Genomic DNA, 14,567 nt, shown 5'->3' with positions numbered 1-14,567 from the left:
CCGGGAGCGGGGCGGGGGGGGAGGAGGCGCCCCGGGGAAGCGGCCGTTGGGCCGCGGGAGTCTGCGCCCCGCGTGAAACTGCTGCAACTCGAGCACTTCCTAAAACCTGACTCCAGATCCGAGCTGGGGCACTCGGTGTTTTTCTTTTCCTCCATCGCCACCTTCTCTTGTGCTGCTCCCATCTTTGTTTTTGTTAAGAAAGGTCAGTGTTTAAACATCCCCGCAATCCGGATAATGATAATTTACGTTTTGAGAGACTGCTGTATTGAAATAGAAATAACCTTTTTTGTTTTTGTTTTCTTGCCTTATCCACTTAAAATGTGAAATAGATGCTGTCTTCTGTATCCCTCCTTTTGTTTTTCAAAGCGCATATTGCAGAATACTTGCTTCTGTAAGTAATGTTTTGCGTAAAATCCATTCGCGTATATGCATCCAACACTATGTTATTTTGTTACCTCTTTTCTTGTGGGGGAGCGTGCCTAGTTCATTAGCATTTTGTTTTGTTTTCTCCTACAGTAGTCCTTCAGGCAACACCCACATTTCTGTAGTTTTCTTTAAGTTTTTTTAGGTTATTTTTAATCTTGCCAGTAATATGCTTTCTGTTGTCTTTGGAAGGTGCTCAATGTAATTCTTGCACTAAAAAGTATTTCAACTTCAAGAACGAATAGAGAGATGTTTTAGAGGATCACTCTTTTTTTTTTTTCCCAATATGTTCTTTTATAGTATCTTTCTGTTGTAAGAGACAGATTCAAGAACCAAAAATAGCCTTCATTTAGGTGGAAGTTTGTCCTCAGGAAGATCAGCTTTATGACTACAGAGAGTGTATTAGCTGCGAATCTAGGTTCAGGAAGAGTGCTTCATGCTGCTCCATTTCTCTCCTCCATATGAAACGTTCACAGATCTTTACATAAGAATCTGATGCCTCTTTTTCTTCTATATTTGTCCTTGTTTACTGCTCCACCCAATTTGGTGTCCTTTGCAAATGTCACCTGGCTTCTTAGCCTTTGCCATTCCCATGCTCTTTCAAATTGCTAATGGGAATGTTAAAATGGGACCTAAAAATGACCCTCTGGTAATGTGCATTTACTGCCAATCCATTACAATACTGTTTAGTTTTGTTGCTGGGATAGTTTTCAGAATGTGGGATGGGGTTAAATCTGAGCAGATTTGAATGCCTTATATGAGTGACGTTCAGGAACAGTACCTGAAATTCTCTGCTAAAGTTAAAAACTTCATTCATATTCTGAAACACCACTGCAGTGCAATTTCTAGCATTTGAAACTCTTCAGTATAGCTTGCTTAGTAGTACTACAGTCCATAATTAGTGTTGCTATGGATAAGTTTTGTTTTTTTTTTAAAGTTGGTACTTCTGTGTTCAGAAGGTAACAAATGAGTATCTATCTATCTTGTACTCATCTGTTGATTTGTGGCAGTGTAGGTGTTAATGAGTGTAACAATCCCCTAGCATGTCTATTATTATTATTATTATTATTTTTTTCCCTAATACTTGGGATGGAGAATATACTTGAATCCAGATATCTGGACTTGCCTTTTCAGATTTAGCTATCAGGTAGGAATTGGCATTTTATCCAGTGTTTACTCTGCTGACAGCTTTTTTCTTTTGCTCTTCTGAGTCATAACTGACCCTCTGGATTCTTGTTTGGTTGTTTCCTACTTTTCCATTTTCTGCACAGCATTTCTAACTTTTACATGGATGTAACAACTAGTTGTAAAGCATGCAAGCAGTAATATTGTCTGCTGATATTCCTTTATCATAAATAGGGATTTAAATACTTGCTCCTTTCCTGTGTTATGATTTTTATGAAACTTCTGGAAAATAATTTTAGTATCTTTAATGCAATGGTTAGCAAGCTAACTAAATTCAAGGTTCTTGCAAAGTTATTACTGATACTGTTAATACAGTTAATACTAATTAATACTGTTAATATGAATGGTATTAAGGTCCTTTTCTTCCCCCTGCCCTCCCCCCTCCCATTAAGGTTGCATTATTGGAGATGTGGTAAAGGAGGGTAGTATGTATTAATAGTTACCTTGTTTGCTCTTGTGTTAGTGGCTATGCACTAACGTAACAAGGAAAGTAATAGAATCGAAATAGTAACGAGGTGAGGAAAGAAGAATCATTTACGGATTTCAAAAACAAATAACAAGATGATGTGCAATGGAAGAGACTAAATATTAGAAATATTCTAATGCAAGGTTATTAAAATGTCTGTATAGTAGTTTCTTAATGAAAGACCTGTTAATTAGGTTGCTTAAAGCACGAGGAGACGTAATGGTCTACTTGGGATTTAACGTTTATTGTTAAGAACCTTGACTATAAATGTTACCTAGTAACTATCTGTTGTCTCCAATTTTTGTGAACTGTTTGTTGAAGGCTCATAGGAAGATGAGGTGCCGGGCTCTGAGCATGGAGAGGGTTGTCTTAATCTTTGTGCTAGCACAGCTCCACTTCTAATGTTCTCAAGCAATCATTCAGTTGAGGTCTTTTGGGCGGTCCTGACAAAGCCATTCCTGCTGCCCTGCTCCTGGTACGTAGCACTAGTTCTCCACCTTGTGCAGTATAAAATTGCTGAGAGGGGTCTCTGACCCATGTTTTTGATGCATTTCTTTTCTTGTTGTATTTCTCTCATACTCTCAATCACAGGCCAAGAAGGGAAAGAGTCCCAAGAATTGGCTGTGTTTCTATGTTCAAAGTCTAGATCTTCTTTTTCTCAAGTCTCTTTAGTTTTGATACACCTGTACATGGAGACCGCTTCAACTTCTGTGTGGATCATCTCTGCTTTTGATTTGTTGCCTTACTTGATTATTTCCATGTGAACAGGGAATCACATGAACTGTGTTTTTAAACTATGTTCTTGCTTCCAGTTGTGTTTTCTTCTTTACTTAGCTAATGTGCACATGCCTTAAATGTAGCCTTGGTGCTGAAAAATATTTCATTTTCATCCTGTGGATATTCCTTTGCTACTCTGCAGTGTAGGTACTTCCAAATATCTCTTCCATGTATAATGTCAATATATGGCACTTATCTGTGGCTCTTGAATTTGAGGAACCTTGATGTGACTTTTACTGTTTATATTGGGACTTTGGATTTAAAATTTCTTTACTTCTCTATCTAAAAAGAGAGCATTTCTCTTAGGGTTAGTCTGCATTCTCCCTGTCTCTTCTTTCTGTTCCTCATTTTCCACTGTGTGCAGTACTTAGTGAAAGATGCCACAGGCTGAGTGTAGAATTCAGAAACAAACTCTTAATCCTCTGGATTTTAGTTCTGCTGTTTGACTTATTTTGCAGCTTTGTGAATTTGCTTTTATTCTCATCTTTGCTTATGGATTGTGACTAATATCTTCTCAAGAATTCATGAAGTTTGTGTGGAAATGGTAATAACAGTCATAGAAGTGCTCCATGTTGTCATTGGTAAATGAAACTGTCAAGCTCCAGATGCAGCTGATCACTTACTTTTTTTTTTATGATTTCCCTTGTCATTTTTTCCCATTAGTTTTCTGACCTTTAGAAGTTGATATCTGTAACTTTCTTTTCCACTTCCTCATAATTTTGCTGTAAATAACCAACAATTAAAGTCTTGACTAAAGAGTTCTCTTGAAAGTGTTATAGCTTATTTAAACCAGTCTGGGAAGAGAAATTAAGATTATAATAGCAATAAACTTTTTCTTGCAGTCATATAGTAGTTCAAATTGACAATGTACTATTGATATCTGTCTAATTTAATCAAATTTCCTGACCTGTTTATAGTTTTAATTTAAAATGTGACACTGAATTTTGTAATCATGAAGCAATGATACAAGCTATTTCTCTTTCAAAGTTCTGTTCTGATTTATGTGGAAGTGTTCAGAGCTGCAGGTACAACTTAGAGTAGTGTGTTTAATACATCTGCAAAAGATGTGCTTTGACATTGCATTCCAAATCTCCCTGACCTTAATCAAGGGAAAACTTCAGCTTACAGAATAATAGTTTGCGGAAGATCTAAACACTTAAAAACAGGACTGTAGAACAGAAGTGCCTTCATGGTAATAGTTTTGGACTCTGTTACATAGTTGCATGCAAAACTTAAAAAAAAAAAAAAAAAAGCCTGTGCAGGAATGTTTTGTATGTAGGTCTACATAATTTACTACTTTTGATTTGATTAACACAACTTTTTTAAAACACAGTGATAGTTTGTCTTCTCCCCTTCCCCTCATCCTGATGAAGTTGTGTTGGATGTGGCTTGTGAACTGGCAGCTTTGGCTTCACTGACTTAGGTTAATGACTGAAGTAGTCCTAAGCTACAGCAATACTGTGGACTCTGCATAGCCAAACTATCAGAAAAGAATGAAGGTCAAAAAGTAGGATTGTTTGAAAGCATCCATCTTGCAAGATGCAGTCACCAGTGAGAAACAAATACTGCAGTAGTCCTTTAAACAAGACATTGAAAATCTTGGTACTTAGGTTGAAGACTGGCTTTATGCTCTGAAATAGTCCAGTGCCAGGAACCTGCATGCTTCCAGTGTCTTAAATTAAGCTGTGTGGTGTGTGGTGGTTTTTTTGTGTGGTGTGCTTTGTGTGTGTATATGTGTGTGTGTGTGTGTATATATATATACCTATATAATTTTACATGTTTGTGTGTATATATATAAAAGGCAGAAAACAACAAAATGGTTTCTGGAATTCTAGTTTTGCCTCTTTCATTATTTTGATTAAACGTGCTTAAGATAAGCTTGTTATGCTTCTATGAACTATATCTGTGGGTTAGTCTTGCTTAAAATTCCAGTGCACCATAACTTTATTTTCAGTATGTATTTATTAAGTTACCTTGCAGCAATATCTAAATGTTTCTCGAAGCTGTCTCTTCTAGCAGTTTTTTCTGTCTTTTAAACCCAAGAAGAGCTAGAACCTCTTTGACCTGTTATAAAGCTCACATAAAAGTRCTACAAATGGAGTTAAGGGAAGGTAGATAGTATTTTTAAGAGCAAAACTTAAATATGTAGCTGATCAGGTACACTTTCAGAAACTCTATGGCTTAGTACTGAGCATCGTAACTCCCTTTCTTCCAAAACTTGTCTTGAGTTTAGGTCAGTGGAACTATTCTGAGTGAGTCATGTCACCCTTTTTTTTACAGATTTTTGTTGTTGTTATTGCATTGTTCAAATTCCAGTGCTGCATACTTCGATTACTTACCAAACTAGGACTCTTTTACTTGTGCTATTTGTTTAGCTGAGCTGATTCAGTGAAGAGAGGGCAGATCAGCATTTTTGTTTTGGTTTTAAATAAGCTTTTTTTTAATTTTGCTCTGTTTTGCAAGTGGAAACATGAAAAGGGTTAGAGGGAATGGTGTGACACTTGGTATGAATCATATCAATGTTTTTAATAAAACTACTGGTAGAATTCAATCTGTGTACTTCAGGAAGATGTCAGCATTGTCATTGCCACATTGGAGGTGGGACTGCAATGGATCTATACCCCAAACTGGGATGCAAACAAAGAAGGGATCTGGAAAGTCATTGCACAGAGCTGTGTTACTGCTTACATCTGTCTATTCTTTCTTGGAGACCTCTTGTCTGTGGGTCCCAGAGAGCAAGGTTTTATTGCTTTTATGAATGAAACTCTTGTAAAAAAAAAAAAAGGAAGGACTGCATTAGTCTGTAGCCATACTGTTTTTCTCCTTTGCTCTAGTGAGCCTCTTGAAGACACAGGCATTTCAATAAAGCAATCTGCCTCAAAGTTAAACTATGTAATATATAAGGGAAAATAGTGGTGGAAAACACTTTGAGGAAATAGCATGTGCTGTGACTACAACCTATATGAGAATCCTTGATAGTGAAGATAAAGCATTTGGCCTCTACCACCATGTGTGCTCTTTTCATGCCTGTCTGAACATCTTGTGATCATTTTGGAGAATCCACCCATATGTACATTTGTGGGATTGCTAAGTTATGGTCAATATTTAATAAATACAATCAAAAAAGACTCCTGAAAATTTTTCTGTGTTCCATACAGTCCAGTAGAAGTTGATTTGCCTTTTCTGAATCAGTTTTGACCATCTGTTGTTGCTGACTAAAATATTTGCTAATTCAGATGGGTCTTATACTAGTTACTGCCAATGCAAGATGATTACYGTTTAAAAAATGACTTTCTGATATTCGGGCAAAGCCCGAGATGTTGCAGTCTGAAGTTTAATTTAGAATAAATGAAATGGCATCCTTTGTTGTTAGTGACTGGACACTTTACTTAAGAACAGGCATTTTGAAAATAGAAGATATTTTCTTACAAGATGGATAGCGCCATGGCCAGAGCTTGGGACAGTTCAGAGTATTAATACTCTGATTCTCCTTGTTGCTAGAGACAAGGCTTACTTGTGTTTTTGCAGGTCAGTGGCACACTTCAGCTGTTGGTAAAAGCTTCCCCTGCCCCTAGCTGTTGTCTTAGTACAATGTCCACACTGGCCATTAACCTATGGAGATCACATCAGTTTTACAGTCAAACTTGTTTTGGAAGTCTTAAAATTTGGCAAAGGAGCTTTGGGACCGAAACTAATAGCACATGGCTTTTTCTTCTCTGAACTTTTCTGGAGAGGCTTGGGCATACATTCTCTCTGTGTATCCCAGATTGCAAAGCCAGAGACAGCTTTTATATTTCACTTAATGTTGCCTCTTTCTTTCTTTATCAGTCACTTGAGACTTCTTTGGGCAGCGAAATGGTCTGTAGTTATTGGACATTTCTATCTTTTGGGTAGAACTCCCTTTATAAATAGCATTTACTGATTGCAGCTTTTTTTTTTTTTTTTTTTTTTACTGGTAAAGCTGTTCCCACCCTTTCTGTATGCACACATCAGGAAAGGCTTTCAGTGTTGGGCTTGGCATGCAACCAAGAAGTCCTTAGGAGTGGTAAGAGAGATTTTTAGTCTGAGAGCTGAAGACCACATGAAATAACTTTTTTTTCCCAGTGGAGAATTCAATAATGTGAGGTAATACTTGGCTGACAGGAAGATCTGAAATTCTTTGTACCAAAGCCAGCTGTGCTTCCAGAACAGTGGTACGAGATTCTCCCAAAATCAGTAACGCCAAAGATGATGGGGGGGAGATGTCCATGATCTCTGTAAAGTGCTGAAGTTTCTAATTGGTACGCTAAGTCACTGCATAATGCATAAAATATCTTGACATCCTTTCCATAAGGTAGTTTGAATGCACTTCTTTCATTCCCCTTCTCTCCCCAAGTGTGTTTTTTTTGGTGTTTTCTTGGGGTCCTATACCACTGTTAAGTATCTTCTATTTGCTACTTTATTTGGTTTTCTAGACATCCAGAATCTGTAAAAGTGCCAGTTATAACTGAGCTTATATTGCTCTGAGGCTGGGAATCCTTAAGGCTTCTTCGAGGACAGCTGGCACAGAGCAAGTAAGAAGGCTTGGGACTGGGCTGTGTAATGCTCTTTCCAAAATTGTAAACAGCCCAGCATGCTGTCCTGAAATGCCCTGAAGGGAAAAAATTGTTAAGGAAACAAAGCTGCCAATTGTAGAAATATTTCTGATTTCCCACTTTCAGAATTTCTCTGGTACCCTGGGCCACATCCAGGGCATCAATTAATCTTCCAGTTATTGGGCACCACTTTTGGTCATCTTGACTTAGAAAACAAAAATTGGAACTATACCAATCCCAGAGCAGTTTCTTGTTCTGGTGATTAGCTGCTTATCACCTTTGACAGCTTGGGTATTTGTAGTACTAGCAATGCTGCTACTGAGTCAGTCCATCACTGGTCTGGACAGGTTTGATCCGGTGACCTGCAAGCTTTCTTTACGCTGAGGCTTGAAAATACTACTTTGGCCTACTGAGCTTCCTTTAAACTTTGTTAGTCAGATGGCTACTGTGTAGCTATAAATATCGTTTGTACTTCAGCATTTTATCTGCTAATGGTATTTAGTAACCCACTACGTCATATTCTGCTTCTTATATTTGAGCAAAATGTTTGGAGTCGATGGTTATCTTTAGTCGATTACAGAAGGAATTGGCTCCTTTATTTGAAAAAAATAAAGCAACTGAATAGATTACTTGATATCTATTAACAAGGTTAAAGACTTCCTTCTAAAGTGAGTGGAGTTGATGCCTGTATCTACACTAGCAAAGGAAAAGAAAATTAGAGCTTTCAAATGGAGAATTAGATGCAGTCTTGGAAGTGATGCTGCATGTGTCACTCACTAGTGGAGAGCTCCTGTAATCAGGCTTTCATTAAGCCAGGAGAGAGGAGTCAGCTTTTCCCATATGAAGTATGAATTAAGCCTGGCTCCCAAAGGAATCCAGGATGGCTCTAAAGTGCCAGCTCCACTCAAAAAGGATTCATTGCCTTTTCATGAGGTCCCAGCTTTTAAAAATGTTGAGCAAGTTACCAGGGTCCTATCTAGGTTTTAGCTCTGTTTTGTTTCAGATGGGATGAACAGATGAGTTGGTTCAAAACAGCTGAAAAATGAGTCCCAGAGAGAATAACATCAAGTCTGAACGTGATCATATATGAAGTATTTGTTATATCCAGATTAGTTCAGCAGATTAGTACAAACCTGTAAAGATTTAGAGATTGGTATAAAATGGGTTCTTGATTTTATTTTGTGGAGATGACTTGATCTTTCCACAAGGTGAATACATGAGGTTCACTAACTGCAGTCATAGGTGTGATTTACTTATTTATTTTACAATATGTAAACTTACTTATGGCATAAATAAACATCAAGATGTTTGCTAAATGTCTTGATTTTTTTGTTGCTATTGTACTTCAGGGAATCCTAATACTTCTGATAGGACTGAAACTTCCCAAGTTGTTAGAGCCTATTCTTTTTCATGAGTGATTGGGTTATCCTGATTGTGAACTGATCAGGATCTCTTAAGGTATTTGGGTTGTTTGTCCTATACACTTCTTGAAAGGCTATTTCAAAGCTTGATGTTTTTGTAATCTCTTTTGACTTCCAGCTTATTCCAGCTGGAAGTCTGGTCTTTCATTTGTGTCTGGTTTACACACTTATTTTTTGGTTGACGTATTACTTGCACCCTGAGTGCACCCATAAAGAACACTCGGCTGCAGTCGTCTTAATTTTACTGGATGAAACTAGACTTAGTTTCCTCCCATAAAATAGGCACTTTATTGCCTATATAGTTCTGAGCTGTCTTTCCCCTCCACACTTCCAGTTTGAATTTATGCATTTTTGAACATGGGTGACTGGGGATGTTTGCAGACTCCAGATGAGTCTTTGCTAGGGTTTAGGGAAAACAGATCTTGGTTTAGTGATTCCTTTTGGCTCTATCTGCTCTAGTTATCCTTGCACTAGTATTTTTGGTTCTTGCCTTTTTTTCATCTGTAAAGTTGCTTCTAAGAACCCTCTTGCAACATGGCATCATATAGGTTGTATTGCATTCCAATAAGACTTTTATTCTGTAGAATAATTCCTACCTAAAGTTTGGCTGACTTTCACAGAAATTCTTGAAAGAAGACTTATTTTACACTGAAGAGTTTAGGTTCTCTAAAAGAGCCAGTCTCCATGTTGTTCACATTAAGCATCAGGGAATTTCCAGCTAGCTAGGATTTCTTTGTGGTGAATTTCTCTAGTAAGAGGATTTACTTGTTCATCACTTCAGCATCCTTTTATTTTACTTTTACAAATGAAAACTGGTCTGCTTTATTAGAACTCATTTTCCTGGCTTATCTCTTCAGACAGCTCTTCCCTGTAAGCAGCAGCTGTCTTAAATCATCAGTTCAGAAGGTTTTTGGGGGGGAGAGTGGGAGAAAAGGAAGGTTTGCTCATGACTGTTCTGTGTTTTATCGTCTAATCGCTCATCTTGTGTACATGGACTTCTCTCCTGTGTGTGGTTTTTTGCTTTTTCAGTTGTCACTTCCTTCTCTGTTGAATACTGATGGTTTTGTTCAATGTAACATGAACCAAGGAGAATATGTCTTTAGATCTTTACATTCTAAAGGGATGATAGAGTAGTATGTGCCCTGCTGGGATCAAAAGATAGTAGCATTGTAGCAGTGTTCCCTGTTTTATGTATTCTAGGGAACTACTCGTTTCTGGAGAGCTTTTGATAATGAACCCCAATCTGAAACTGTTCGAAAGCTATGCAGCTTGGTTCCTATGAGGGCTGCTATATGTGGTTCTTTCAAAGAATTAACCTTTTGCTAGAAAATAGCTAGTAATAATACTTTTTCCTTAACAGCTTGCAGTATACTAAAAACATTAATCTTTGTCATTGTGTATTACTTAGGTGAACTGCTGTTCTAAGAACAATGTAGATGGAAAGATGATGTGCAGGGAGGCTAAATGCAGGGGTCTAGCACCACAAATGGTGGAGTTGTCTAACATGCCACTACAGTCCTTAGTGAAAAGTTTTTTTAGTTTGGTATGCGGCTGCTTCCATACATTGTAAGCTATTGTAACGGACTTGAAAGTTATTTGGACTTAAGGGGTATCAATCATCTGACCTTGCAGTGGTAATAATTACTGTTATTGAAATCTGCATAATTCCTCGGAGACTCTTCTCTTTTTATATTGTCAAGGTTTTAACACTGTTCCCCTAGCTATTGGTCACTCCTCCTAGGTACTATTATTGAAACCTTTAAGGTGTTAAGGCTGTTTCTTCTTAAATCTTTCTTCCTTTATTATATACGGCTAGAGATGGAGGGAAGGGGAAGGGTTACAAGTCCAGTTTTTTTAATTCTTTTTAGGTGGTATGCTTAGGTGTACACAGAAAGGGCTGAATGCTTTCAAAAGCCGTTAAAATGCTGCAGAATTGCCATAGACTGGCCCTTGATAATAGAAGACAGTAACAAAGGCTGGGAGAGAAGGTAGATTTCCCCTTGAATCTCATTTGTTTGGATTTAAAGCTTTTTCTGCATGCAGGTAATCTGGGTGAAAGCCGCCTTTCTTATCATTATCTTCTCTTTCTAGGTTTCCATGAAGAAAAACACTTGAAATGTGGACAGCCTATTTGTAGCTTGGTGGTAGTTGTGATCTGGACCTGCTGGTGTCTCCTCCCAGTACTTGGTGTAACATTAGCTGCTGAAAGCAATGAAGGTTGTACCGGAGAAGAATGCTGTTCGCATCCTGTGGGGTAGGGAACGGGGTACCCAAGCTTTGGGTGCTCAGCGGCTCCTGCAGGAGTTGGTGGAGGACAAAACTCGATGGATGAAATGGGAGGGCAAGGTAAGGTTGTGAAATAGAGATGCCCTAATTGATCTTGGTGTGGGTGAAGGGAGGCAGGGATTTGAAATAAATTGCTTCATGATTTTTATTACATTTTATATGCTCTCTGGCTCTGTTCAGTTCCTGCAGTGATGTGATAATATATATGTTCCTGCAGGGGGTTCCCCTTCTTGTTTGTGTGGCTTACAGTTAAAATATGATCATATGACACTTGCAACACTTCCTGCTTTGTTGGCTTTTTCAGAAAGTTGAGTTACCAGACAGTCCACGCTCCACCTTCTTGCTGGCGTTTAGTCCAGACAGGTAATTAACTCCTAGTTCGTTCCCTGTTTCAACAGTCTCCTTATGCTAACAAAAGTGATGGAGGCTTGTGCCCATTGAGTTGTCCAGTCCTGATCAGCCAAGGGAAACCTCTGTTTTTTGACATGCATGGGTGGAACGTGCACACCTTCTTCATCTTACAGATTCAGCATAGTTGGCATTTAATTTCTGAGGTACCTAAGTGATGCATAGTTCTAAGGAAAAAGGTTCTGTCCAGCTGCTGTGGGATTTAGCAAGTAATCTGAGGGAGTAAAGGGTGTTTCAGAATTGAACCAAGATGGCACAACAGACCAAACAGGGGGCCATGTATCTTGGGATACTGAGGATTAAAGAACAGGACAGAATGGTGCGCATGTCAGAAAAAGGAGTGGAGGTGGGATCTTTGTTAGTGTCACTTGACTTGGCAGTGGTTGAGCTGGTGTGGAGAAGAAGTGGGAATTGCCCTGAACTCTGTCACGTTGAGTTCCTTCTGAGATGCATGTTGATGTTGACTTTCAAGGTCAGGTTTGTGCTTGCAGATCTGATAAGCTCTTGTTCGCATAGACCCTGAAATCTGGCCACAAGAAGCTGTATGTCCACTGGTGATGCAGTAGCCTCTTATCCTTTGAGTGTGGGGCTCTGTGAGGGAAAGCTGCTGGCTGGGTTAGGTGTGAACAGACCCTGTTGAGATGAAGCTAATCACAGTCTGATTTTGTGATACTTGTCTCATGCTAATGTTTGTCCTGCCTTTTGCGTTCGCAGGACCCTAATGGCTTCCACACATGTGAATCACAACATCTACATCACAGAGGTGAAAACGGGCAGATGTGTTCATTCACTGGTTGGACATCGCCGCACTCCCTGGTGTGTGACCTTCCATCCCACCATCCCAGGACTCATTGCTTCAGGATGCCTAGATGGGGAGGTTAGAATCTGGGATTTACATGTAAGTCTTTCCAGAAACATGTGCCTTTGATATTTGGAGGGTGGCGACTTTGTTTTGTGTGAGTTTGTTTCCCAAACATTGCCTGGTAAGAGAGCTGCTTGAAAGTTTTGCTGGGACCTGTCCCTCAAAGTGTACAACAGATTGTAGCCTTCCTTCTCCGTCTAGAGAGGAGATGGCACATTCTTCATTGGATTCAGACAGGTGGGTCATGCTCCTTAGCCTTGCTCAAGTATTTGATGAGTGGTACAGATAATGCTGGAGATTTTTTTGCAAAGTGTCTGTTTAGCATATATGAAAGACTTGCCATTTTTTCATCCCTCTGAGTCTGTTTGAACTCTTCATTAGAGAAGCTGCTGCCTTGTCAATTTTGCCTAGCTGGCTGATTGGCACAGAGACACAATATGTATATGTACCTGATTGCTTTGAAATGTAGTATTTGTACAAGCTGCTTGAGACTCACCTATCTACAGAAGTCCATCTGTGGTCATTGTTGCAGGCACTGCTGTGTTCTGGACATGACCTCAAATGAGAGCAGCTGCTGTTTTGCCAGTAAAGTATGTCAGTATGCCGGTAAAGGTCTTGGAATGATAGAATGTACATGTAAACCTACTGATCTTAAACTGTGTGATAAACTGCTTGTGATTCTTGACTCCTCACTCAGGGTGGAAGTGAGAGCTGGTTCACAGATAGCAACAATGCCATTGCATCGCTTGCTTTTCATCCTACGGCTCAGCTCTTGCTGATTGCAACTGCCAACGAGATACATTTCTGGGACTGGAGTCGTCGGGAACCTTTTGCGGTGGTGAAAACAGCCAGTGAAATGGAGCGGGTCCGGTGAGTACCTGTTTCCAGGGGAAAAGAACGTTTGTATGTGAAAAATGATCAGGCTTGGGGGATGTGGGGGGTTCCTCTTGAATGCTGCACCCACTCTCATGTTGAGGCAGCAGAAAGCAGCATTGTTCATAGCTTCCTGACCAAACTGATAGAACAACAATCCTGTTGACAGGATAAAAGCAACTGGAAGTAATAGATCAGCTTGGCTGTGCACATTTGTAATCAGCTGTGTGCCCAATAGATGCTTTCAAGATCTACTCCATGTTCATTTTTAAACTTAGTAGTTAAACTTTCATGCCATAAGGATAAGAGAACCCAGAAGCTGCTAGAAGAGCGATGAACTGTTACTCCAGTGCAGTTTTAGAGGGAACTGTGTTACTGGAAACTTGGTACCTTCTTCTGAGCAATTTAAAATGAGGCAATGAGATAACATTCAAGGGTTGTTAATCTCTCCCATCGTACCAAATTCCAGTGTGTGTAATACGTATTTGTATCTTCCCTAAAATTTCCTGACTAATTCAATTGAATACAGGAGTATTTGCTTCCAGCTCTTAACTTCTATTTAGTATTGCTGTGGACTATAAAATAGCTGCAGTCTTCAGCTGGACAAGTATGTTGTCTTCTTGTTTATGCATAAACTTTGACATCCTTCAGAAGCACAGATCATAATGTAGTAATGTGCTCCCTGAAAATGTTTTATGTGGGACTTTGTTTCCTACTGTGTCTAGCTTCCTGTGCCAATGTGGAATGTGAACTGATGATTGATACTCTGGTTCTGCTTTTGTTTCAGACTGGTACGGTTTGATCCCTTGGGACACTACTTGCTCACAGCAATTGTTAACCCTTCCAACCAACAGGTAGGGGTAATATCAGTCTCTTTATTGAYTGACTAATTATAAGATGTTCTACATATGTTAACCCTAGTCTGCTCCTAAGCAGCCTTGTGCTTTTCTGAAAACCTGAAGTCATTCAAGACTGAGTTCTGTCTCACTTTAATTGGTCACACAAATGTTCTCATATTACATGCACTGTATAAACATGTGGTGTTGATGCATGGGCTATTGAAGAGCTCTCCTAAGTGCTCTTGTCTTGCCTTGTCCTTCTCATTGGTGGTGGGATAGATGCCTCACTGACCATCCTCTTTCTGTTGTGCTGTGACATTCTGCTGAATTTATTACCCTTGAAACTACATGACATTAACAGTGCCCCCCTCAGATGCTGATGCTTCTGTTGATATGACTAGTGTATTGTTGAAGCTCGTTGGGTTGTAGGAAGAGGCTGTCTGGATCCATAAA

The 14,567-nt window shown here is 39.2% G+C and overlaps 1 protein-coding gene across 11 annotated transcripts in view; it reads left to right on the top strand.

The window, feature by feature from the left end:
- The window catches only part of AMBRA1 (autophagy and beclin 1 regulator 1), a 144,504-nt gene that overhangs the window by 376 nt on the left and 129,561 nt on the right, over positions 1-14,567 (top strand). For 3 of the 11 annotated variants that reach the window (XM_026090610.1, XM_026090611.1, XM_026090604.1), the window contains exons 1-8: positions 51-202; positions 330-391; positions 2,396-2,549; positions 10,938-11,192; positions 11,437-11,495; positions 12,255-12,438; positions 13,100-13,272; positions 14,063-14,129. In XM_026090610.1, coding sequence (XP_025946395.1) covers positions 11,058-11,192; positions 11,437-11,495; positions 12,255-12,438; positions 13,100-13,272; positions 14,063-14,129 — 618 coding nt within the window. In that variant the 5' untranslated portion in view covers positions 51-202; positions 330-391; positions 2,396-2,549; positions 10,938-11,057. Of the gene's footprint in view, positions 1-47; positions 203-329; positions 392-2,395; positions 2,550-10,750; positions 10,835-10,937; positions 11,193-11,436; positions 11,496-12,254; positions 12,439-13,099; positions 13,273-14,062; positions 14,130-14,567 lie in introns of those variants that run through there. The other 8 variants (XR_003257642.1, XR_003257643.1, XM_026090613.1 and 5 more) reach the window with 7 other exon arrangements.

The sequence above is a fragment of the Apteryx rowi genome, unplaced genomic scaffold, assembly GCF_003343035.1.
Source record: "Apteryx rowi isolate R43461 unplaced genomic scaffold, aptRow1 scaffold_862, whole genome shotgun sequence".
In the NCBI taxonomy this organism is placed as follows: domain Eukaryota; kingdom Metazoa; phylum Chordata; class Aves; order Apterygiformes; family Apterygidae; genus Apteryx; species Apteryx rowi.
This window is presented reverse-complemented; position numbering and strand designations above follow the sequence as displayed.